General features: G+C 46.6%; 1 protein-coding gene across 1 annotated transcript in view; it reads left to right on the forward strand.

Moving 5' to 3' along the window:
• Positions 1-22,037, forward strand: part of lrrc3ca (leucine rich repeat containing 3Ca) — a 53,690-nt gene extending 31,653 nt beyond the window's left edge. The window contains exon 2 of the mRNA XM_078424683.1: positions 18,096-22,037. Coding sequence (XP_078280809.1) covers positions 18,172-18,954 — 783 coding nt within the window. The 5' untranslated portion in view covers positions 18,096-18,171 and the 3' untranslated portion in view covers positions 18,955-22,037. The remainder of the gene's footprint in view (positions 1-18,095) is intronic.
• The last annotated feature ends 881 nt before the right edge of the window (positions 22,038-22,918 follow it).

Genomic DNA, 22,918 nt, shown 5'->3' on the forward strand with positions numbered 1-22,918 from the left:
ATTAACCTACATACCTGTACGTCTTTGGAGTGTGGGAGGAAACCGAAGATCTCGGAGAAAACCCACGGGGAGAACGTACAAACTCCATACAGACGGCGCCCGTAGTCAGGATCGAACCCGAGTCTCCGGCGCTGCATTCGCTGTAAGGCAGCAACTCTACCGCTGCGCCACCGTGCCGTTATTTTGTGTCTATCTTTGGTTTAAGCCAGCATCTGCAGTTCCTTCTTGCACAAGGGAGTAAACCCAACAGATTCAGCCATGTGGCACATGCCCTCAATACTCTTCTGAATCAGTCTTCGTGTTTAAAGAAAGGCCAAATGAAACTTACAGCCTTTTAAACATAGTTTGAAAATCTATCTATATACTAAAACTCTCGTTTGTTTCTATCTTTGTTCCTGAACGACAGCCAAACCGGTACAAGGTAGCGTGACAATTTTAGGCCCACCTTACTCACCGTCGTCCCTTTGGTGCTAATGGAAGAATTTTCATTGAAATCGCTGTTATATTTTTAAAGTTATTCACATTTTAAAGTGTAAATCTATCTCCTAGGGAGGGAGGTGGAGGGAGGGGGAGGGGGTGGAGGGGGGGGGGGGGGAGGGAGGGGGGGAGGAAGGGAGGGGGGGAGAGGGAGGATAAGGGAGGTTGAGGGGGATGTAGTGGGTATTAGAGGGGAAGGGGGAGGGGAGGGGGTGGAGGAGGGAGGGCGAAGGGAGGGGGGGACGGCAGGAGGCGGGGGATGGGAGGAGGGGTAGGGAGGGGGCCGAGGGGGGGAAGGTGGGAGAAGGGGTAGGGGGGGAGGAGAGGGTGCTACACCAGTGGAGGTTTGTTACTGGGTCCACTTGGTCCAGTAAACTCACTAAGAATCAGATGAAACTTTAGACTTTTACTTTGGAGATATAGTGTGGGAACAGGCCCTTCGGCCCACCGAATCCAGGCCGACCAGTCATCACCCCCAGACACCGGCACCGTCCTACATACTCGGGACAATTTACAGAAGCCGACAAATCTGTACGTCTTTGGTTTGTGGGACATGGATAGGACAGGTTTAGAGAGTTATGGGCCCCACACAGGCAAGTGGGTAGGTGGGACATGTTGAACGGTGTGGGCAAGTTGGGCTGAAGGGCCTGTTTCCGTGCTGTACGACTCACTCTAAAACACTATAATAATAATATATAATATAACACTATAATGAACACTCTACAATGAGGTGGCATGCTGGCACGGCAGTAGAGTTGCTGCCTTACAGCGCTAGAGACCCGGGTTCGATCCTGACTACAGGTGCTTGTCCCTATGGAGTTTGTGCGTTCTCCCCGTGACCAGAGTGGGTTTTCTCCGGGCGCTCCGGTTTCCCACACTCCAAAAACATACATGTTTGAGGGCTGATTGGCTTGGTGTCATTGTAAATTGTCACCAGTGTGTGTCGGGTAGTGTTAGTGAGAGCATCGCTGGTCGGTGCGGACTCTTCTGGGTCGAAGGGCCTGTTTCCACGCTTTATCTCCAAACCGAACTAAACTAAAATAAACACTCCGAAGGTACCAGTCTGTGATTAAAAGCGATTTAAAAGACCAATGGAGGATTCATGGCCAGCCAGTGTTTCTCGTAGCAATCGAATGGCTTTTTGCTTGTGACAAATTGATAAATGGGTTGCTCGTTGAGATGATTGACCTTCAAAGCCATCACTTAATGGAGAGAGCACCCCTGCGATCAGCGGTTTGAATGTAACCTGCCCGCCCTCTGCAAATTGATCCATTACTGAATTGACACAAGCCCCCCTGCAAAGAAGTACATGTTTGACTCAAGCCACGAAAAGCAGTGCTCCCAGCATGAACATCTCCGAACCATTGCATTACATTGAATATTGGTCTAAGCCAGTAAGTGCTTTACGAATTGTCAATCCCAGAACATTTGCGCGCAGGAACAATAGCTGTTTAAACTGCAGGAAGGTTAGATTAAGTGTTTTGTTCCCCCCCCCCCCCCTTGAGTTAACTGTTTGCAGTCAGAGAGATTATGAGAAATGTTTTCACAGTACTTTTTTGGAACATTAATTGTATTGGGTAGAGTCCAGGACAGATGATGGAAAACTAATTTTACAGGAGAATGGACTAAAAGGTTAAATTGGCTCTCTGATCCATCAGGCCAGTGTGTGTCTTATTCAGCTCAGTTGTTTCGTTTCAACATTGCCAGGACATGTCTGGTCCATTTGCGCAAACAGGGGCCAGGGTAACGATTATCAGCAGTCAAACTGGATTGTAGATTAGGATCAAAGAGCTGAATATTCCGTTTGCTAAATTAACTATGTAAATGGGCGCCTTGCATCTTGGAACAAATAGACCACATTACATCTTATGGATGAGCCACAGGGCACCTTCTACCCCTGGGCTTTGTCGCTCTTTGTGCAGTTTATCCAGTTTAAAACTAATTAAGAGATCTTTGCTTTGGATGTATTTTCAATCAGCCAAACATTTCAATCGTTTAGAAGCCGAGTTGGAAATTTAAACTGATCAAAATGATAATGATTGTGGTTGTTGTAAACTATCCATCCTCGTCTCAGGTCACCGCTCCGAGAGTGCTTCAGTGAATTGTTCTCAGACCAGAGACAGACATAGAGTGACGGCGTAACTGGAGCAAAAGGATGGGTAACGATTTGGGTCGGGAAACGCCCGTTTAAGAATAAGGGGTAGGCCATTTAGAACGGAGATGAGGAAGAACTTTTTCAGTCAGAGAGTGGTGAAGGTGTGGAATTCTCTGCCTCAGAAGGCAGTGGAGGCCAGTTCGTTGGATGCTTTCAAGAGAGAGCTGGATAGAGCTCTTAAGGATAGCGGAGTGAGGGGGTATGGGGAGAAGGCAGGAACGGGGTACTGATTGAGAGTGATCAGCCATGATCGCATTGAATGGCGGTGCTGGCTCGAAGGGCTGAATGGCCTACTCCTGCACCTATTGTCTATTGTCTATTATCTATTATCGCACGCTCCTCCTCCTCCTTGAGACCAAGAGCAAACTCGGTGACCGTTCCGCTGAACACCTTGGCTCAGTCTGCCCTTGGCCTACCTGATCTCCCGGTTGCCAAACACTTTAACTCCCCTTCCACATTCCCACACTGACCTTTCTGTCCTGGGCCTCCTCCACTGTCAGAAGGAAAGGCCATGTGTAAATTGGAGGAACAGCACCTCATATCTCGTTTGGGCAGCTTACAACCCAGCGGTATGAGTTTTGATTTCTCTAACTTCAAGTATCCCTTGCATCCCCTCTCTCTCCGACACTCCCCCACCCTGGTCAACGTACTAGTTTACTGTCATCCTGTTCAGTACATAGAAACATAGAAAACAGGTGCAGGAGTAGGCCATTCGGCCCTTCGAGCCTGCACTGCCATTCAATATGATCATGGCTGATCATCCAGCTCAGTATCCTGTACCTGCCTTCTCTCCATACCCCCTGATCCCTTTAGCCACAAGGGCCACATCTAACTCCCTCTTAAATATAGCCAATGAACTGGCCTCAACTACCTTCTGTGGCAGAGAATTCCACAGATTCACCACTCTCTGTGTGAAAAAAACTTTCTCATCTCGGTCCTAAAAGACTTCCCCCTTATCCTTAAACTGTGACCCCTTGTTCTGGACTTCCCCAACATCGGGAACAATCTTCCTGCATCTAGCCTGTCCAACCCCTTAAGAATTTTGCAAGTTTCTATAAGATTGATGCCTGTATACTCATTATCACCCATCCCACAGCCAACAATGGCCTCTTGTGTGTCCCACATTTCCTTGATCATCGTTGCTCTTTGCGTATCTTCCACTAATTTCTCCTAAGTACCGTTTATATCCACTGAGTCCGCAGAAGTGTCATGACCCAAAAAGTCACCTATTCCATTTCTCTGGAGCTGCTGCCTGACCCGCTGAGTGTCTGGACAGCTTTCTGTGTCTCTCCTCCTGCGTTGATGGTTTCTTACATATAAAGTCAAACAGGGGAGCAACGTAGAAGATGGAGGCTCAGGCAAGTCCCAAGAAAGCAGATGTGGCTGTCAAACAGGAGAATCTGCCTGCTGATGATCCCATTGTGTCAGTACCATTCATGATTCAGATAATGAAGCAACCTCTGCCTGGCCCAGGGCAGGACATTGAAATGATCAGCACTAAGTGACATTCCTCCCACAGAGCTATAATGTGCTCTGAGCCATCCACGTCCGTGGGGAACGGGGCTGTTGCTGGTTGCATGAATGTACTGGCTGTGTGAGATTTGCTCCTAAAGTATAACTGTACACACACAGTGAGCTCACAGAGGGCAGCACAGTGGCACAGCTGATTGAGTGTGTCGGAAGGAACTGCAGATGCTTCAGAGAGGAGAGGGGGTGGGCGTGAGGACTATTGTGTGGGTCGGGGTTAACCTGATTAAAAGAGTTCACAGAGGAGGGGAGGGGAGGGGGGGTGAGGACTATGGTATGGGTGGGGGTTGAATGGGTCTGAAGAAGGGTCTCGACCCGAAACATTACCCATTCCTTCTCTGCAAAGATGCTGCCTGTCCCGCTGAGTTATTCCAGGTTTTTGTGTCTATCTCTCAAGAGAGAGCTTGATAGAGCGCTTAAGGATAGCGGAGTCAGGGGGTATGGGGAGAAGGCAGGAACGGGGTACTGATTGAGAATGATCAGCCATGATCTAGACAATAGACAATAGACAATAGACAATAGGTGCAGGAGTAGGCCATTCAGCCCTTCGAGCCAGCACATGGTGGTGCTGGCTCAAAGGGCCAAATGGCCTACTCCTGCTCCTATTGTCTATTGTCTATTGTCTATTGTCTATCTTCAGCTGATTGAGTTGCTGCCTCACAGCGCCAGAGACCCGGGTTCCTTCCTGACCAAATTGTGTGGAGGTAGTACGTTCTCCCTGGGACCCCAAGGGTTTTCTCCTAATTGGGTGCTCCAATTTCCTCCCACACCCCACGGGCGTGCGAGTTTGTAGGTTAATCGGCCTCTGTAAATTGTGCCTAGTGTGTGGGTAGTGAGATGGACATGTAGAAATGGGATGAAGTAAGTAGGATAACATAGAACTAGTGTGAATGGGCGATCGATTATCAGCGTGGACATGATGGGCCGAAGGGCCTGGTTCCATGCTGCATCTCTAAAAGAACTACAACAAAACACTTATATTCTATGCGCAAATCTTTAACTAAATTGCCATGCTCCATGTCACCCCCTTATCCTTTAAAATAATTATGTTTTGCACTTCAATTCTATATCGTAAGGTTAAACAGTATGAATGTAAAGTATATAATTCAAATGAGTGACTGTATTCTCCATTATAAGTGGAAATCTTCAGAGGATGTTGCTGCTAATCTGCCCACAACAACACTGCCTTTATGTATGAAAATAAGTAAACTGAAATGCCTTTCACACTTATTTTACATAACACAAAATAAAATATGCAGTTTGAGCATATTTTCGTTAAAAAAAAATAAAAAATTGTAAAATAAATAAATTTGGGACAGCACAGTGGCAGAGTCACTGCCTCACATTATCGAAGACCCGGTTTCGATTCTGACTATGGGCGCTGTCTGTATGGAGTTTGTACATTCTCCCTGTGACCACGTGGGTTTTCTCCGGGTGCTCTGGTTTCCTCCTACATGCCAAAGACGTGCAGGTTTGTAAGTTAATTGGCTTCTGGAAATTGTCCCTCATGTGCAGGACAGAACTAGTGTACGGGTGATCGCTGGCTGGCATGGACTCGGTGGTCCGAAGGGCCTGTTTCCACACTAAACTAAATAACATTGCTTAATATTCATCAATACCAGTTTGTGGATTTACCGTATCACACGCAAGTTAAAATGGCCAGCAATCTACGTTTGACTATCAATTTTCTCCAGCTAAAATCTTCTCGGGTTTCACTATGCAGAGTTTAATTGGACCAAGTACTAATAAGTATAGCTGTCACTATCCTGGAGAAAGTGGTTTGCTTGGTTGCAACTGGACTCACCTGTTTCTATGCTCTGTAGTTCTAATATGTGGGGTTTGCATTGTAACAATCCACCACAGTTCGTTAAACACCTATTCTTTGTTCTGTAGCCTACCTCTGAGATGGACAAAGCTCGTAAATGCCTTACGTTGTTACCCATCCAGACTTAATACCCATCGTCTATTCTTTATCCCAAAATTCCAGACCTTTGCAGCATAGCAGTGCTTCATCATGGTGGCTCACTGCTACCCTCTTTGGGCGGCACAGTGGCTCATTGGTAGAGTTGCTGCCTTACAGCGCCACAGACCCGGGTTCGATCCTGACTATGGCTGCTGTCTGTACGGAGTTCGTACGTTCTCCCCGTGACCGCGTGCGTTTTCTCCGGGTGCTCCGATTTCCTCCCACACTCCAAAGACGTGCAGGGGTGTACGTTCATTGACTTCAGTAAAGTTGTACATTGTCCCTAGTGTATAGGATAGTGCTAGTGTACGGGGTGATCGCTGGTCGGTGTGGACTCAGTGGGCTGAAGGGCCTGTTTCCGTGCTGTATCTCTAAAGTCTACAGTAAAGTCTGAACTATAGATGGACAATTGGAATGTCAGAGCTGTGGAGCTGCTGCCTCGTGGCTCCAGTGATCTGGGTTCAATCCTGATGTCCAATCCGGTTTCCTCCCACATTCTAAATGGAGTTTGCGCATTCTCTGCAACACTGTGGATAGGTGACTTTTCGGGTTGAAATTGAAGTGTTTTGACCTGAAATGTCACCTATCCATTTTCTCCAGAGATGCTGCCTGACCCGCTGAGTTACTCCAGCAATTTGTGTCTATCTTTGGTGTAAACCAGCATCTGCAGTTCCTTCTGACACGTTTAAAAAGACGGATGTTTGATAATTGGCATAGACTCAATGGGCCGAGAGCCCGCTTCCACGCTTATTATTTTGGGAAGCGTATTTCCTTGAGAAATTAAAGGCAAAGGCAAAATTGTACATGGCCAGTTACAAAGCTACAATAACAAAAGGTCATACAAATAAGGTGCAATGGAAATTTATGACCTTTATCCTCAAAAAAGCTGTGTTTTGGGGAAAAAATTAAAAGTTTAAAGTTTTGTTTAATTTATTTTACTGTCACTTGTGCTGAGGTACAGTGAAAAACTTTTGTTACTAGAGAGCTAGATAGAGCTCTTAAAGATAGCGGAGTCAGAGGGGGTATGGGGAGAAGGCAGGAACGGGGTACTGATTGTGAATGATCGGCCATGATCATATTGAATGGTGGTGCTGGCTCGAAGGGTCAAATGGCCTACTCCTGTACCTATTGTCTATTGTCTATTGTTGCATGCTAACCAGTCAGTGGAAAGACTGTGGGCAGGAAGGAACTGCAGGTGCTGGTTTAAACCGAAGATAGAATCAAAATGCTGGAGTAACTCAGCGGGTCAGGCAGCATCTCTGGGGAGAAGGAATGGACCTAAAACGTCACCTATTCTTTTTCTCCAGAGATGCTGCCTGACCCGCTGAGTTCCTCCGGCATTTTGTGTCTTATCTTCAGCGGAAAGAGTATCCATAATTACAATCGAACTGCCCACAGTGTACAGAAACAGGATAAAGGGAATAATGTTTAGTGCAAGATAAACATCAGTAAAGTCCGATTAAAGATAGTCCACGGGTCTTCAATGAGGAAAAAGGTAGCTCAGGCCCACTCTCTTGTTGTTGATAGGATGGTTCTAACCAAAGATAATGGAGCAGAGCAAGATAGACCACTCGACCCTATGTCACGGCGCCATTTTAGTAGGTAGAAACTTGCAGCAACATTTAAAAAGAAAAATAACAAAAATCTGTGAATTGATAAATGAGATATATTCTGCATTTTTATGGTACCATCACACATACTGTTACCCCAAAACACTGATTTCACCTCGAGAGGCATAGCGAACGGCGGGGTTTGCTTATTACAATGGCGGACTACACTTCAGTATAGGCGATTTTGACGCAGTTGTTTATCTTGCTCCTCTAGTATCTTTGGTTCTAACATCTGGTAGGATGGTTTTAAGACTGAGATGGAGTGTTAGGAGAAGGTTGTCTAGTAAGGATGGACCAAAGACAGGAAAATAGGAGCTGTAGTATAAATAGATTCCAATGGTTTCGAGCCTTGGGGGTTAAGTGGCTTGCCCCTATTGATACAAGTCAAAGCACCATTCCCAGTCTTAAACAGCATTGAAAATCCTGCTTGATGTGACAGTGAGAACTTACAACAGTGAAACGATAATTCAAAATGGAAGGGCATTGATTATTCAATCTCATTCTGTCTAGTTTGTTGGTTTGTTTCTAAATTATTCAAGCCTGATAAAACAAATGGGCTACTCATGAATGGTGCATAGATTGTTTCTTTTACTACAAATAATAGAAGCCAAATATACAGTGTACCAAGTGGATGTCAAGCACTGTAGGGCAAGTGGCAAACAGCTGGTCCCGATAAACCCCAGACATTAATGGGGCCTACTTCAACTGCTAACCAATTAAGTAATGGAGGTCATCTACATAGAAAAATAAACTATCGATGAATGTTTAAAAATGGAAATGCAGCACTTTGACAAGCAGTTCATAAATGACTGAGCAAATGTAAATGAATTTGTAGAAGGCTCTAACATACAAATAGCATGTACTGCGTTAATATAAACGTTATGAAGTGCGGCACGGTGGCGCAGTGGTATTGCTGCCTTACGGCGCTTTCAGCGTCAGAGACGCGGGTTCAATCCCGACTACGGGTGCTGTCTGTGCGGAGTATGTACGTTCTCCCCGTGACCGCGTGGGTTTTCCCCGAGGTCTTTGGTTTCCCCCTACACTCCAAAGACGTACAGATTTGTTGGTTAATTGGCTTGGTGTACATGTGTTAAATTGTCCCTTGTTTGTGTAGGATCGTGTTAGTGTGCGGGGATCGCTGGTTGGCGTGTACACGGTGGGCCGAAGGGCCTGTTCTGCGTGTGTGTGTGTGTGTGTGTGTGTGTGTGTGTGTGTGTGTGTGTGTGTGTGTGTGTGTGTGTGTATATGCACACACTGAACGTTTTTTTCTCTCACTTATATTGTTTACAGTGTTCTATGTTTACATATTCTATTGTGCTGCTGCAAGAATTTCATTGCGCTACCTGGGACATATGACAATATAAAACACTCGACACTTGACTCTCTCGACTACACAAACCAAGGGCAATTTACATTTTTACCGGGCCAATTAACCTACAAACCTGTATGTCTTTGGAGTGTGGGAGGAAACCGAAGATCTCGTGATCACGGGGAGAATCAGAATCTTTTACATCCACCTTAACAGCTGCTTCATGTTTATCATGAAGTTGGTAAATAGATCACCCCGTTTCACCAGCAAACACCAATTACCCCCAGCCTAAGAAAATGTAGCTAAAGTAAAGGATTTGGACTGTTTCAAAATTCTGGTGCAGCGGTAGAGTTGCTGCCTTGCAGCGAATGCAGCGCCAGAGACCCGGGTTCGATCTCGACTACGGGCGCTGTCTGTACGGAGTTTGTACGTTCTCCCCGTGACCTGCCTGGGTTTTCTCCGAGATCTTCGGTTTCCTCCCACACTCCAAAGACGTACAGGTGTGTAGGTAAATTGGCTCGGTAAATGTAAAAAATGTCTCTAGTGAGTGCAGGATAGTGTTAGTGTGCGGGGATCGCTGGTCGACGCGGACCTGGTGGGCCGAAGGGCCTGTTTCCGCGCTGTATCTTTAAACTAAACTAAGATCTGCAGTTCCTTGTGACTCCAGTCTGATTTGTGCACTAGAATGTACATCCTTATGTTTTGGTTTGTTTGTGCGTTTCCCGGTGTGGACATCCTGTTTGATTAAGCTTGGGAATGTCCGGAGGACGTCATGAAACCTGGCGATCCCAGGAGTCACGACCTACTATCTACGGATACTTCAACCTGAAACTCTGCCATCAATTTATTTATATCCAAACACATGCCCCCAGTTGATTCTATTTATTCCGCTGAAGAGGAAATAAATCAGGCAGTGATGATGGTAAAGATCCTCAGGGGTCAAACACTGCAGCGTGATCTTCACAATGCTTGCATTCAAACTTGGAAATGGTCAACAGTTTCGTTTGGTTTAGAGACACAGCGCGGAAACAGGCCCTTCGGCCCACCGGGTCCGCGCCGACCAGCGATCCCCGCACATTAACACTTTCCTACACCCGCTAGGGACAATTTTTACATTTACCGAGCCAATTAACCTACAAACCTGCACGCCTTTGGAGTGTGGGAGGAAACTGAAGATCTCGGAGAAAACCCACGCAGGTCACGGGGCGAACGTACAAACTCCGTACAGACACGCACCCGTAGTCAGGATCGAACCTGCGTCTCTGCCGTCTTATTCGCTGTAAGGCGGCAACTCTACCGCTGCGCCACCATGACCGCCCTAATTGGCATCGATTCTTCAGTGAAGAACGAGTCCCAAAATGAGAATCAAGAGATTGGATGGAAGCAGTTTTTTGAGAGCTGTGTAGATGAATGAAAATGTGAATTTAAAATAGCTATGTTACCATAAGACACAGGAGCAGAATTAGGCCATTCGGCCCATCAATTTCTGCTCCGCCATTCGATCATGGCTGACCTATTTTTCCCTCTCAACCCCATTCTTCTGCTTTCTCCCCGTAACCTTTGACGTTACTGCAAACACCGTTCCGTCTCGCACTCAGTGAAAGCAAAATTAACATATCATGGCGTCAAAGGGCAGAATCTCCCTCTCACGTCCCCTCTCAGTGGTTCTGTGGTTTATTTATTATCACGTGCAGAGATACAGTGAAATGCTTGTTCTGAGTGCGATCCAGTCAAGTAAAAACTACACAGGTGTACAATAGATCCTCTTGTGCATCAGCACACTGGCGCCATGTTCCAATGCCCCCTTGTAACTTCTAAGTCTCTGAAACGTCCAATCTTAGGACGTCCAAACGCCCAGTCTAAAGAGACCTGCTGTTGGGTATAATTCCTACTTTAGGGCTCCGTGTCATGGAGGCAGCTGGATTGAAGTAGGGGTCGGCCTGGCCCAGTTCGATGCCGTTGGCTCCTTCCAACACGGTTCCACGCCGTTCCCCCAGCTGCACTCGATTTACTCGCTCACCCGACTGCTGGGCATCCCATGGCCGCCAACTCCATGACTCCAGATAGGACAAGAGATAAATGGGTCTATTGTGGACAGGGTGAGCAGTTTCAAATACTTGGGAGTCCGCATCGCAGAGGATCTGACGTGGGCAACGCACATTGCTGCACTGGTGGGTAAGGCTAAGCAGCGCCTTTACCACCTTAGACAACTGAGGAAATTCAGAGTGTCTCAGAGGATCCTTCATTACTTCTACTCTGGGGCTGTAGAGAGCATCCTGTCCGGCAACATTACAGTCTGGTTTGGGAACAGCTCTGCCCAGGACAGGATAGCCCTGCAGAGAGTAGTGCATTCAGCAGAACGCACCATGGGAACTACACTCGCCCCCCTGCAGGACCTATACATCAGGAGGTGCAGATCCAGAGCAAGCAAGATCATGAGGGACCCCTGCCACCCCAGTAACGGACTGTTCCAGATGCTACGATCAGGCAAACGCCTCCGCTGTCACGCTGTGAAAACGGAGAGGATGAGACGGAGCTTCTTCCCACAGGCCATCAGGACTGTCAACTTTTATAACCACAGAGACTAAATTTTTGTCGACAATAATAGTAACTTATTAACTTTATTTATATGCTGTAACTGTAATTCTTTTTGTGCACAACCCGCAGGCATTGCCACTTTCATTTCACTGCACATCGTGTATGTGTATGTGACAAATAAATTTGACTTGACTTGACTTGACTTGGCTGGAGTAACTCAGCGGGTCACGCTGCATCCCTGGAGAGGCGATGTTTCAGGTCGGGACACTTCTTCAGGCTACCGAGACCCTTACCCGAAGCTGAAACATGCTGGAGAAGTGGCCCGAACTCAAAACGTCACCTATCCATATTCTCCAAGGATGCTGCCTGGCCCACTGAGTTACTCCGGCGCTTTGTGTCTTTCCTTTGTTCTCCCCGTGACCTTGGTGTGGTTCCCTGTTTCCACACCGTGTCTCAAGATGATTATTGACTAGGACGGGTGTCAGGGATTATGGGGAGAAGGCAATAGAATGGGGTTAGGAGGGAGAGATAGATCAGCCATGATTGAATGGCGGAGTAGACTTGATGGGCCAAATGGCCTAATTCTGCTCCTATCACTCATGAACTTATGACTGCAAACATGCCACCGATCGCCTCCAGCAGCTGCCCATTCCGCTTTCTCGCTAATTCTGGCAGACACTGCTTGTGGACAAGAATAGGATTTCTTGGCAATGGGAAGGAGGCCCAGATGCAGTTTACCCCAATGTTGCCTCATTCCTAGGCTGACTCTTTCCACACATCTCTGGCCATTCACTCGACCCCTTCGGTTGCCGCTTCTCTTCTTCCATTGATTGGTGATCACGCGCATGTTGGGCTGTCTTGACTTGGGATAGTGGTGCCCTGGCCCTTTGTCAGCCTGGGGGCAGCACAGGCATGGAGACTGAAGGCTGTAAAGCCCCTGAGCACCAGGACGGACTGCAGTGCGAGAGATGCCATCGCTAACGTGTCAAAGGAATTCTAAATGAACCACTGGCTCCAAACCAACAGCCGTTCAAATGCACTGCTGATCTTTCACACTGTGTCATTTCATTGTGAGTATTTCTGTTGAGCTCTTCCCTCCAGAAGCTTCTGGAGATAGCCTTTTCACATATCGTTTAACTTTCTGCAATCGGTAAAGTTGGTTCTAAAGAAAATTGATTTTAAGTTTTATTACGATCGTTGGCTATTTTCCTTGCTGGGGGATGGGTAACAAAGAGCAGAACCTTCAGCAACAGACTGGCTCTGCCAAGATGCAGGACACAACGCCACAGGAGATCCTTCTTCCCTGTGGCTATCAAACTCTACAACTCCTCCCCCTTCTGTCGTGGGGTAGACTGAGACCGATTCCCCTCCCCTCCCCCCTCCTCAATCTTTGCACACCCCCCAAGCCTTTCCACTCCTCACTTTTATTTCATGTTTCATGTGTTTTGTGTTTTTTCTGACTGTTGGCAGATCATTTTCCCTCCTGGGATAAATTAAGGTCTATTGTGTCGTATCGTATTACAGTAAGGGGACTGAGAATGCATCCCTGGGGGACCCTGGCGTTGAGAATTATTGTGGAGGAGGTGTTGCCACCTATTTTCAGAGATGGTCTAGCAATGAATTTGGTGGTAACGGCTGCAGGTCTCTTGTGAGAATTCAGCAGGGCAGCTAATAGTGAGCGATCCACTTCAGCATGAACTCTGGAGGCCTAATTCTCAGTTGAGGAATGTGAGGCAGTTAAAAACCTTTCCCCTACTTCTTCAAAATTACACCTCAATCCATGCATTTGGCACACAATCAAAAGACAATACAGCTGTCGATGTAATCATGAAGCATAAAAATAAGAATTGGTTTCCAAAATTTCGATGTCAAAGCACCAACTATTTAATTTGCAAAATGGTAGTACATGCATTTAAAAAGTTGAGATTTGGTAGCTTGACTCCCATCAGTCTGAAGAAGGGTCTCGACCCGAAACGTCACCCGTTCCTTCTCTCCGGAGCTGCTGCCTGACCCGCTGAGTTACTCCAGCCTTTTGTGATGCCTTCGATTTGGTAGTTTAGATATTAAGGTTTTTTGGCTCAGACCCAACTAGAGGAGGTAATGAATGACCTGCTCTCCCAATGAATACTGGAGATACAGTGTGGCACCAATATGAGACCACCAGCTCCCTCTCATTGCACTGCAGGATGGAGCTGGCTGGCTGGCAGGCGCCTGGTTGTTTTGAATTTGCAAATCAGTAGTTTTGGAAATGGCTGCCTCTGCAGCTCAGGGAGGAGGGCATTGGAACAAGTCGAAACCTGGCTGTTTCTCTGCTTGTGAAGCATCCTCACCAGTTACTGCCCGGGTGCCAGCTGGGCGTCGGTTCGATTCCCCCTGTGTTTCACCTGCCAGTCACTCAGCTTTATAGAAATCTTTACATTTGGTTTTGTTTAGAGATACAGCGTGGAAACAGGCCCTTCGGCCCACCGAGTCCGTGCCGACCCGTGGTCCCCGTCCACTGATACGATCCTGCACACTAGGGACAATTTTTACAGTTTTTACCGAAGCCAATTAACCAACAAACCTGTACGTTTTTGGACCGTGGGAGGAAACCAGAGCGCCCGGGGAAAACCCACGTGGTCAAAGGGAGAACGTACAAACTCCACACAGACAGCACCTGTAATCAGGATTTTTATTCAATCTTTTCCCCTTCACCTGAAACCTATGTCCTCTGGTCCACGATTCACCTACTCTGGGCAAGAGGCTCTGTTAATCTACCCGATTTATTCCTCTCATGATTTTATACACCTCTATACCCCTCATCCTCCTGTGCTCCAAGGAATAGAGTCCCAGCCTACTCAACCTCTCCCTACAGCTTAGACCCTCTAGTCCTGGCAACATCCTCGTAACATTTTGCATTTAGTTCTAAGTACTTTCACAATATCCGCATTAAAAGAATACTAAAATTATTTGTAATATTTAAAAATAAATCCTATCCCTATGACTTGTTTTATTCAAATTTGGTTCATTTCAGGGTGTTTTTTCAGATGTTATCATTGTTTGGCAATTTTTTTGTTTAGCTGTTAAAAGACTTTGGAGAAGAAGGGTCTCGACACAAAACATCACCCAATCCTTCTCTCTAGAGATGCTGCCTGTCCCGCTGAGTTACTCTAGCATTTTGTGTAAGAAAATAACTGTAGATGCTGGTACAAATCGAAGGTATTTATTCACAAAATGCTGGAGTAACTCAGCAGGTCAGGCAGCATCTCGGGAGAGAAGGAATGGGTGACGTTTCGGGTCGAGACCCTTGTTCAGACTGATGTCAGGGGGGCGGGACAAAGGAAGGATATAGGTGGAGACAGGAAGATAGAGGGAGATCTGGGAAGGGGGAGGGGAAGGGAGGGACAGAGGAACTATCTAAAGTTGGAGGTCGATGTTCATACCATTGGGCTGCAAGCTGCCCAAGCGAAATATGAGGTGCTGTTCCTCCAATTTCCGGTGGGCCTCACTATGGCACTGGAGGAGGCCCATGACAGAAAGGTCAGACTGGGAATGGGTGGCCGAGCACTTCAACTCCCCCTCCCATTCCCAGTCTGACCTTTCTGTCATGGGCCTCCTCCAGTGCCATAGTGAGGCTCACCGGAAATTAGAGGAACAGCAGCCCAGTGGTATGAACATCGACTTCACCAACGTTAGATAGTTCCTCTGTCCCTCTCTTCCCCTCCTCCTTCCCAGATCTCCCTCTATCTTCCTGAAGGGTCTCGACCCGAAACGTCACCCAGTTCTTCTCTCCCAAGATGCTGCCTGACCTGCTGAGTTACTCCAGCATTTTGTGTCTACCTTTGGGGAAGCTGTATGGTGCGCTGTACACTTCACGGTGGCGTAGCTGTAGAGTTGCTGCCTTACAGCGAATGCAGCGCCAGAGACTCAGGTTCCAACCTGACTATGGGTGCCGTCTGTACGGAGTTTGTACGTTCTCCCCGTGACCTGCGTGGGTTTTCTCCGAGATCTTCGGTTTACTCTCACACTCCAAAGACGTACAGGTATGTAGGTTAATTGGCTGGGCAAATGTAAAAATTGTCCCTAGTGGGTGTAGGATAGTGTTAGTGTGCGGGGATCGCTGGGCGGCGCGGACCCGGTGGGCCGAAGGGCCTGTTTCTGCGCTGTATCTCTAAATCTAAACTCTAAAAAATCAGCGCTCTATAATAAATTGGAACTAAATTGATAAGAACAATAACGGCTCCACATTCATAGTCAAGAGTTTTTCAGTATTGATTTTATCTTCTCCGGTTGCCATGGATATGGTATTGATTATCCTGCTCTATTCTATATCCACAAACAAATGCGATTGTCCTGATTGTGCAGACTATCTACATTTTGAAAATTGCACTCTTGAAACAAAATACAGGGTCGCCATTCAAAACAAATATTTCCAATCATCGTAGACATACAGCACGGAAACAGGCCCCGTGGCCCAAGTCGTCCATGCTGACCATCGTACCATCTAAGCCAGTCCCATTCGCCTGCGTTCATCCCATATCCCTCTCAACCTTTCCCATCCATGCACCTGTCCAAGTGCCTTTTAAATGTTGTTATAGTACCTGCCTCAACCACCTTCTCTGGCAGCTCGTTCCAATACCCACCACCCTCTGAGTGAAGGTTACCCCTCAGGTTAGTATTAAATCTCTCCCTGCTTACCTTAAACACATGCCCTGTTGTTTTTGAATCCCCTGCTCTGAGGAAAAAAGACCCTATCTACTCCCTTCGCGATTGTATGCATCTCTAAAAGATCACCCCTCATCCTCGTGCCCCACCTCTCCCTATAGCTCAGGCCCTCAAGTCCTGGCAAATCCTAACCAATGCCTTGCACAATAGAAGAGATTGATCAGAGTAAAAATAAGCTGTGTGTTCTTCAGATTTTCAGTCTTCATTCTTTTTCTCTGGCTGGCAATTGCAACAAGAGGTGGTTTTTGGGTATTTCATGTCAAGGCCCAACCTGTAGCCTCTTCATAGGTTCTTCTGGTCTATCCCAGTGATTAATTTAGGGGCAGGAGCTGCCTCTTCACTAGAGCATTACACCCTACCACAGGATGACTCTGTGGCGCAGTGGTAGAGTTGCTGCCTTTACAGCTCCAGAGACCTGGGTTCGTTACTGACTCCAGGTGCTGTCTGAGCGGAGTTTGTACGTTCTCCCTGTGGATTTTCTCGAGTGCTCTAGTTTCTTCCCACACTCCAAAGACGTACATGTTTGTACGTTATTTGGCTTCTGTAAATTGTAACTTGTCCCTGGTGTGTAGGATGGTGCTAATGTGCAGGGTGATTGCTGGTCGACACGGACTCGGTGGGCTGAAGGGCCTGTTTCCATGCTGTATTTCTATTGGTTTGTAACTTCAGATTGCCCAGAATTCAATTGAGAATGACCTGATCTCTCAGTCAACCCAAAACACCTAACACTAAAGCATAGGGCGGCACGGTAGCGCAGCGGTAGAGTTGCTGCTTTAGAGCGAATGCAGCGCCGGAGACACAGGTTCGATCCTGACTACGGGTGCTGCACTGTAAGGAGTTTGTACGTTCTCCCCGTGACCTGCGTGGGTTTTCTCCGAGATCTTCGGTTTCCTCCCACACTCCAAAGACGTACAGGTATGTAGGTTAATTGGCTGGGTAAATGTAAAAATTGTCCCTAGTGGGTGTAGGATAGTGTTAATGTACGGGGATCACTGGGCGGCACGGACTTGGAGGGCCGAAAAGGCCTGTTTCCGGCTGTAGATATATGATATGATGATATGATGATATGATGATATGATATGATAAAGGGTTAGATAATAATAATGGTTTTGGTGCAATTCTTGCAGAATAGTGAGAGCATATAATGAGAGAACATATTATCCATCAGCAAAGAAGTAGGTTCAATTTGGTAAATGTTTGACACAACTAAAATGTTAACTATTGATACAAAGTGCTGGAGTAACTCAACGGGTCAGGCAGCATCTGTAGAGAACATGGATAGGAGACATTTTGGGTCCCTTCTTCAGCACATTGTGTCTTATTTTGTAAACCAGCATCTGCAATTCCTTGTGTCTGAAATTTTAACCATTTCGTAAAGTAACAATTTCCTACTTTACACTTGAAAGGCACATATTTGTAAAGTGTTTTGTGGCAACCTGAAAGTGTGCTGTATCAATGTGGCACAGTGGCGCAGCGGTAGTGTTGACGCCTCACAGCGCCAGAGACCCGGGTTCAATCCCGACTACGGGTGCTGTCTGTACGGAGTTTGTACGTTCTCCCCGTGACCTGCGTGGGTTTTCTCCGATATCTTCGGTTTCCTCCCACACTCCAAAGACGTACAGGTTTGTAGGTTAATTGGCTTGGTATAAATGTGAAATTGCCCCTAGTGTGTGTCGGAGAGTGTTAGTGTGCGGGGGATCGCTGGTCGGTGTGAACCCGGTGGGCCGAAGGGCCTGTTTCCGCGCTGTATCTCTAAACTGAAAAAATGAGTGCACCTGCTTTATTGAACTGGCTCCTTTCCCTTCCTTGCAGCTTGCAGCCGAGGTGCCACGGAGTGGGGGCTCCATTGTGGATCGGAGGGTTTGCAGGATTATGCCGATGCCCCAGAATGGAGCTGAGGAACCTGCTGCTGCGACACTCTGTCGCCATGTGGCTGCTCTTACAAAGCTTTGTCCTGATGACCTTCTGCTTTAACTCGGCAACCACCTGCCCCAAGGGCTGCTACTGTTCCGACCCGGATAACAAACTGACAGTGCGCTGCAGCGACATGCATCTGAAGGAGGTGCCCAGAGACATTCCCAACAACACTCGGAAGCTCTACCTAGACTCCAATCAAATCACGTCCGTTCCGCACGACGTCTTCAGGAACCTCCACGAGCTGGAGGAGCTGGACCTGTCCAACAACGCCATCCAACACTTAGAGACGGGCGCCTTCCGAGGGCTGAACGACAGCTTGAAGTTCCTGAACCTCTCCCACAATAAACTGGTGACTGTCAACAAGGAGGTCTTCAGAAGGTTGAAAGCGGTCATCAAGCTCTCCGACAACCCCTGGTTCTGCAATTGCGAGCTGCAGGAGATGATCAAGACTGTCACGGTGAAAGTGGAGTCCTCCAATGACATCATCTGCGCCTCGGCCTACCCCGAGGAGCACACCAAGAAGTCTTTCTTGGAGGTCGCCCACCACGTCAACTTCTGCAACGTGCACAAGAAGACGACCGACGTGGCGATGCTGATCATCATGTTTGGCTGGTTCACCATGGTCATCTCCTACCTGGTGTACTATGTGCGGCAGAATCAGGAGGACGCCAGGCGCCACCTCGAGTACCTGAAGTCACTGCCCAGCAAGCAGACAAAGTCCGAGGCCTCCTCCATGATTAGCACGGTGGTGTAACGGGGGGGGGGGGCACTTCCAATTCTCGCCTCGGGGTGCGGACAGCGGTGAGGAGGAGGAGGAGGAGGAGGAGGAGGCGACACTAGAACCCCCCAAAAACAATCTGTGACGCTGTAACGGTTGAAGTGGAAGGTCAGTTCTTGGAGAGCTGTGGACCATAACTCTGGCCTCTTCCCTTGATCTCCCAAACTACCTTGTTTTAAAAATTGGTTGCCAAAAATAAATAATAGTGAATGCGTTGGATACACTGCCCAAGACTGTGCTCAGATTAAGAGGGCACAATTTACTGTACCTCAAGAGCATACTGCTCATGAAATGCTCTTCAAAACTAAGGATAGGATAAGGAATGAGTTAGCAACAGGATCGGAATAAGACTGTGATTTAATATGTTCTGAAGGACATTGTTTCATCTTAAGTTAGCCCAGGTTTTAATGTCTGTCCATCTCTCTCTCTGTCTCTCTTTGTCTCTGTCTCTCTCTCTCTAACCCCCCTCTCTCTCCCACTTCCTCTTTCCCCCTCTCTCTTTGCAACCTAAAGAGATGAGAGAGTGAAGCAAAGTTATGGAGCTTCCCTGGTGTAATCGGAGATGATCTTCAGTGGTTGCTGACCCTTGCTAAATGAGTCTACACTTGTTTAGAAATATCAAAAAAAATGAATGGAGAAGAGTGACACAAAGTGCTGGAGTAACGTAGCGGGTCAGGCAGTACCTCTGGAGAAAAGGAATAGAGACGTTTTGGGTCGAAGCCCTTTATCAGACTGGGAAAAGTAGAAGCAGCAGATATAGAAGGGTGTTCCCTTTTACCATGTAAATGGTTAAAAACCGTAGATCACGACCTAATGTATAGAGTATCTAAAATCACAGAGGTGATCAGGTGGACAAAGCTTACACAGGTGGAGTATTTGGAAATGCAGTACGTTAGTGTGGGAAGGTAATTCAGGAAAGAGACGTTACAGATGGAACCGTCCATTTTGACCTTGGGAAGTGCAACAGTTAGGTTTTGCCATTTCTGGGGCTGTTTATATTGGGCATCTCGCTAGCTAATTAGATGTAACTAATTTAACCAGTGGGATACGATCACAAGTTAGAACTGAGCACCTTATCCACTCCAGGAGTAACAACTTCCCACAACAAAATACAGTGTGAGGAGGAATTTCTTTAGCCAGAAGGTGGTGAATCTGTGGAATTCATTGCCACAGAGGACAGTGGAGACCAAGTCATTGGGTATTTTTAAGGCGGAGATTGATAGGTCCTTGATTAGTAAGGGCGTCAAAGGTTAGGGGGAGAAGGCAGGAGGATGGGGTTGAGAGGGAAAGATAGAAGAGCCAAGATCGAGTGGTGTAGCAGACTCGATGGGCTGAATGACCTCAAATACCTTATCGATTTATTCACAAAATGCTGGAGTAACTCAGCAGGTCAGGCAGCATCTTGGGTGTGAAGGAATGGGTGACGTTTCGGGTCGAGACCCTTCTTCAAATACCTTATCCACTTAGGAAGAACATCGGAATGTTTGGGGTTTTTTCTGATCGCCTTCTTAGAGTGAAAACTTCAAGGTCAAAACAACTCTACTTTGAAAAGAATTAGCCAAAACTAAAAACCCCGAGAGACCAAAAAACCATGCTCCCGTTAGTGGACTCAACTAGCTCTCCACAGGCGCAGAACTGAAGCTGAACCTCACCAAGGAGGCTGTATCCAACATGGTAAGATACAGGGTACTGGAACAAAGGGGGAAAAGGTATCTTTCATTGTTCGTGTTAAATACTTGAGAGAGTACCAATTGTTGGTTTCATGTGTCTCCTGACTTTCAGTTCCACCGACTTCAATCCGTTCAATGTGCTTTTGCGCACGTGACTCCGAGTTGATTTTCCCATCTCAGTCTTCTTGGAAATCTCTCAAACTCAGTACTTCAGGCAGTAGAACAATTTTCAAAGTTTCTTACATGACAACACAGAATGCCGGTCAAAAGAGTTTTCATCAGTTGTAATTTAAAAAAAACTTAGCATATCAGCTGTTGAGAGATACTTCTCTGCAAAATAATAGGTATTGAGCGTAGAAATTGGGAGGTCATGTTGCAGTTGTATAAGACATTGGTGAAGCCACATTTAGAGGATTGCGTTCAGTTTTGAGCACCATGTTATAGGAAGGTGTTGCCAAGCAGGAAAGGGTGCCAAGAAGATTTATGAGGATGTTGCCAGGACTCGAGAGCCTGGGCTAGAGGGAAAGGTTGAGCAGGCAGGGACTCTACTCCTTGGAGCGCAGGAGTATGAGGGGCAATCTTATAATGGTGTACAAAATGTCGAGAGGAATAGATCGGGTGGTGGACGCACAGAGTCTCTTGCTCAGAGTAGCGAAATTGAGAACCAGACGCCATAGGTTTACGGTGAGGGGGTTAAAATTAATTAGGAACATGAGGGATAACTTTTTTACAAAATGGTGGTGGGTATATGGAATGAGATGCTGGAGGAGGTAGTTGAGGTAGATACCACCACAATGATTAAGGAACATTTAGACAGTTACATGGATATGAAAGGTTTAGAGGCATATATCTGGGCCAAATATAGGCAGGTGGGACTAGTGTAGGTGGGATATGTTGGTCGGTGTGGGCAAGTTGGGCCGAAGAGCCTGTTTCCACGCCGTATGGCTCTATGACTATGACTATGTTTCACACTGATAACCTTTGATTTGAACTGGTTTATTTGCTGTAAAATGCTTTGGGGCAATTCCAAAACATAAATGATATTGCTGTATTTAAATGCAAATTTCCTTTTTTTAATTACTTTCATATTTAGGATGTAGTTTGAGTTTCTCCAACTAGGGCAAATTCCACTATTTGGATCTAATATGATCTTGTATTTTTCTGCTTGATGCACAGTTTGTAAGGGACATACAAGAAAATGCAGCATGGCATTTTCTTTACCAAGTATTTCAGTTTATAAAAGACAGGCATTGTCACTAATATTGAAGAACAACTGACCCCTTAGCTACTTGCAACCAACATGTTGGCCTTACACTGAAGGAGTTTGATTTTCAGATTGTATTTTTCAACCTATGTAATATTAATTGGCGAATAAATAAAGTTTCTAAAATTCCACCATTAGAGGGTTTTTTTTTACACTGTGCACTGTTCAAAAAAATGTTTAGTTTAGTTTAGAGGAAACAGCGTGGAAACAGGCTCTTCAGCCCAACGAGTCGACGCCGACCAACATATCCCATCTACACTAGTCCCACCTGCCTATATTTGGCCCAGATATATGCCACTAAACCTTTCCTATCCATGTAACTGTCTAAATGTTCCTTAATCATGTATCTACCTCAACTACCTCCTCCAGCAGTTCATTCCATAAACGCACCACCATTTTGTAAAAAGGTTATCCCTCATGTTCCTAATTATTATCCCCCCCCACCGTAAACCCATGGCGTCTGGTTCTCAATTTCGCTACTCTGAGCAAGAGACTCTGTGCGTCCACCCAATCGATTCCTCTCGACATTTTGTACACCATGATAAGATCACCCCTCATACTCCTGCGCTCCAAGGAGTAGAGTCCCTGCCTGCTCAACCTTTCCCTATAGCCCAAGCTCTTGAGTCCTGGCAACATCCTCATAAATCTTCTTGGCACCCTTTCCAGCTTGACAACACCATTCCACTACACTAGTTCCAGGGGCAATTTACCGAAGCCAATTAACCTGCACGACTTTGGAATGTGGCAGGAAACCGGAGCACCCGGAGAAAACCCACGCTGTCACAGAGTGGACGGATAACGTCTGCAAGACTTATTCAATAAATCGTTTAGGTTGCAAATCACGAGTGATTTCAGTAAAACTGAACTAAGACAGGAGGTGAGTTGGGCAAGTTAAAATTCAGCTCAAGTTCTGTTAACCAAAGGCTGGATGGAAGAGCCCTGAACCCCTATGTTACTGTTTTCCAACCATTAAATAATCTTTAGTCCAAGCATCATTTATTCCAGA

This window comes from Rhinoraja longicauda, chromosome 29, assembly GCF_053455715.1.
Source record: "Rhinoraja longicauda isolate Sanriku21f chromosome 29, sRhiLon1.1, whole genome shotgun sequence".
NCBI classification, from domain to species: Eukaryota; Metazoa; Chordata; class Chondrichthyes; order Rajiformes; family Arhynchobatidae; genus Rhinoraja; species Rhinoraja longicauda.